The sequence below is a fragment of the Solanum pennellii genome, chromosome 11 (genome assembly GCF_001406875.1).
Source record: "Solanum pennellii chromosome 11, SPENNV200".
Classification (NCBI taxonomy): domain Eukaryota; kingdom Viridiplantae; phylum Streptophyta; class Magnoliopsida; order Solanales; family Solanaceae; genus Solanum; species Solanum pennellii.
In genome coordinates, this window is record NC_028647.1 from 11992514 (window position 1) to 11995010 (window position 2497).

At 34.0% G+C, this 2497-nt stretch overlaps 1 protein-coding gene across 1 annotated transcript; it reads right to left on the bottom strand.

Moving 5' to 3' along the window:
* Positions 1-313: 313 nt before the first annotated feature.
* LOC107003668 lies at positions 314-2271 on the bottom strand. Its single transcript, XM_015201984.1, has 3 exons — positions 1816-2271; positions 1488-1734; positions 314-504 (listed from the first exon to the last, which is right to left on the bottom strand). The coding sequence occupies exons 1-3, from the start codon at positions 2269-2271 to the stop codon at positions 314-316; spliced, it is 894 nt and encodes a 297-aa protein (XP_015057470.1).
* Between the last annotated feature and the right edge of the window lie 226 nt (positions 2272-2497).

Sequence of the window (2497 nt, forward strand, 5' to 3'; positions counted from 1 at the left end):
CTCATGAGAATCTAGTACTTCCCTTTGATTATATCCCTTAGCTACTAGTCTAGACTTAAACCTCTCAATTTGACCATCAGCTTTGTATTTAATCTTGAAAATCCACCTACACCCAATGACTGTTTTCCCATAAGGCAAAGGCACAACTTTCCTAGTGTTATTGCATTCTAAGGCCTTGATCTCAGCCTGCATGGCATCAACCTACGTAGGATCTTTGCATGCTTCCTCAAAACTAGATGGTTCAATCTCAGCTCCAAATGAAGACATATATAACTGATACTTAGCACATAAATGATCATATCCAAGGTATTGTTCAATTGAATATAATGGCTTGCACACTCAGGGATTTTTTAACATATGCCACATAGTCTTTCATCCATAGTGGAGTACTACTGATTCTTAATGATCTCCTAGGTGTTGCAGCCTGAATAGGAATTGTCTGATCAGAATGTGATTCAGATTTTTCAGATTCTGGTACATTTGATATAGCATCTAGAATTGCTTCTGTAGGAATATTAGTGGTAGGAGATAGTTTTCAGGCAACTGAAGAAGAAAGTGAGAAAGGAAATATAGTTTCCTTGAACACAACATCTCTACTAAGAAAAAAACACTTTTTCTTCATGTCATAAAGAATATATCCTTTAGTTTGCTCACTATACCCCATATGTATTGCCACCACACTTCTTGACTCAAATTTATCACTGATATACATATTTTTGGCAAAACATAAACACCCTATTACTTTCAAATGATGCAATGAAGGTTTGATCTTATATAGAGCTTCATATGGTGACTTCCCATTCAGAACTGGAGTAAGTAATCTGTTAATAATATAAGTTGCACATAAGACACAATGACCCCAGAACCTAGTAGGTAAATGTCCTTGAAACTTGATAACTCTTGCAACTTCTAGAATATTCTTATGTTTCCTCTCAACAATACCATTTTGTTGAGGAGTATAAACACAAGTTCTGTGATGTACTATGCCTAGTGATTTACATAACTGATGACATTCTAGAATTAACAAATATTGTACCATTATCTGTTCTAATAACCTTAACTGACACACCACATCACTTTTCAACTTTATTAAAAACAACCATACAATTCTTGTACAATCATCTACAATTGTAACAAAGAATCTATTCCCATCATATGTAGGAAACTTAAAAGGTCCCCAAACATCAATATGTAACAATTGAAATGGCAATAAGGACACAGAAGTACTATGAGGAAAAGGTAATTTGTGTTCTTTGGTTAATGGACAGATACTACACTTTTGAATTTCTTCTGTATTATGTTTAACAGATTCAGGAATAGCACTTGCTAATACATTTGAAGATGCATGTCCTAACCTTTGATGCCACAGGAACACAGAAGAAGTTGTTGTATTAGTGTTATCCTGAACATTGTGTGACTATATTTGAGTATTTAACTCTTTCGTTGATTTTGGAGCAGGGAGAAAATAAAGTCCATTAGATTCTTACCAATCACCATAAGATGAATAAGGCTTTTCTGCCTATTTACAGGATTTGAACCAGATCTAATTGAAACTAATGCATTCATATCTGTTTGACCTCCAGATTTATGCGATTGAGATATGAATCTTTGACTCTCACGTTCTAGTAACATAGAGTAAGATTTGTTTAACGATGGCAAAGGAATCATCATAAGAATCTGACCTTTTGCTTGTTCATATGTCTCATTAAGTCCCATAAGAAATTGTAGTAACTTCTGATTTTGTACAAACAGAATGAAATACTTTGATTTATCACAATTACAAGAAGGTACTGGAGTAATACTATCAAACTATACCCAAAGATCTCTCAATCGAGCAAAATAGACTGAACTTGTACCTTGAGAGATCGATGCAATTTCTTTATGAAGCAAGAAGACTCTTGAACCATAAACTTTGTCATATCTTTCCTTGAGATCGCTCCAAACTGTAGCTGCATTCGTTGAATATACAATTCCACCAAGAAGTTCTTTGGATACACAGTTCATAATCCAAGATAGAACTATTGCATTACAACGTTCCCACAATATTGTTAGATAAGGGCCAAAACCTTCCTTTAAGCAAGTTCCATCTATGAATCCAAGCTTATTTCTACTTAAAATTGCAATTCTCATTGCACGACTCCAAACTGAAAAATTCTCTACCCCTGTAAGCTGTATTGTAATCAACATTGCACCAGAATTATCAATGGTGCTAAGAAACAGAGGATGATTATGACCTAACTTCTCTGGCAATTCATTATCGATTGTTGCCATGGCTAATTCACTTGATCAATTTGATATTAACACTGATGCTCTGATACCATGTTACAATTTGACTTTAACAAGCACCCATCTATAAGCATAAGAGAGAAAGAAGATGAAATTTACTAAGAAGAAAAAAAATTTTCGTTTTTCTCATTGTGTTGATGTACATGTGTATATATACACCTAATATTCTAACTAACTTTTGTAACTAAAATTCGTCTATACCTAACAAACT

Excerpts from the sequence above, each read along its gene's own strand:
- LOC107003668 (XM_015201984.1), bottom strand. The coding sequence starts at position 2,271 with ATGGCAACAATCGATAATGAATTGCCAGAGAAGTTAGGTCATAATCAT. Across the intron at positions 1,735-1,815 it reads CTCGATTGAGAGATCTTTGG|AAGTTACTACAATTTCTTAT; the intron begins GTATAGTTTGAT and ends GTACAAAATCAG. Across the intron at positions 505-1,487 it reads TATTCATCTTATGGTGATTG|AAGCAATTCTAGATGCTATA; the intron begins GTAAGAATCTAA and ends ATATTCCTACAG.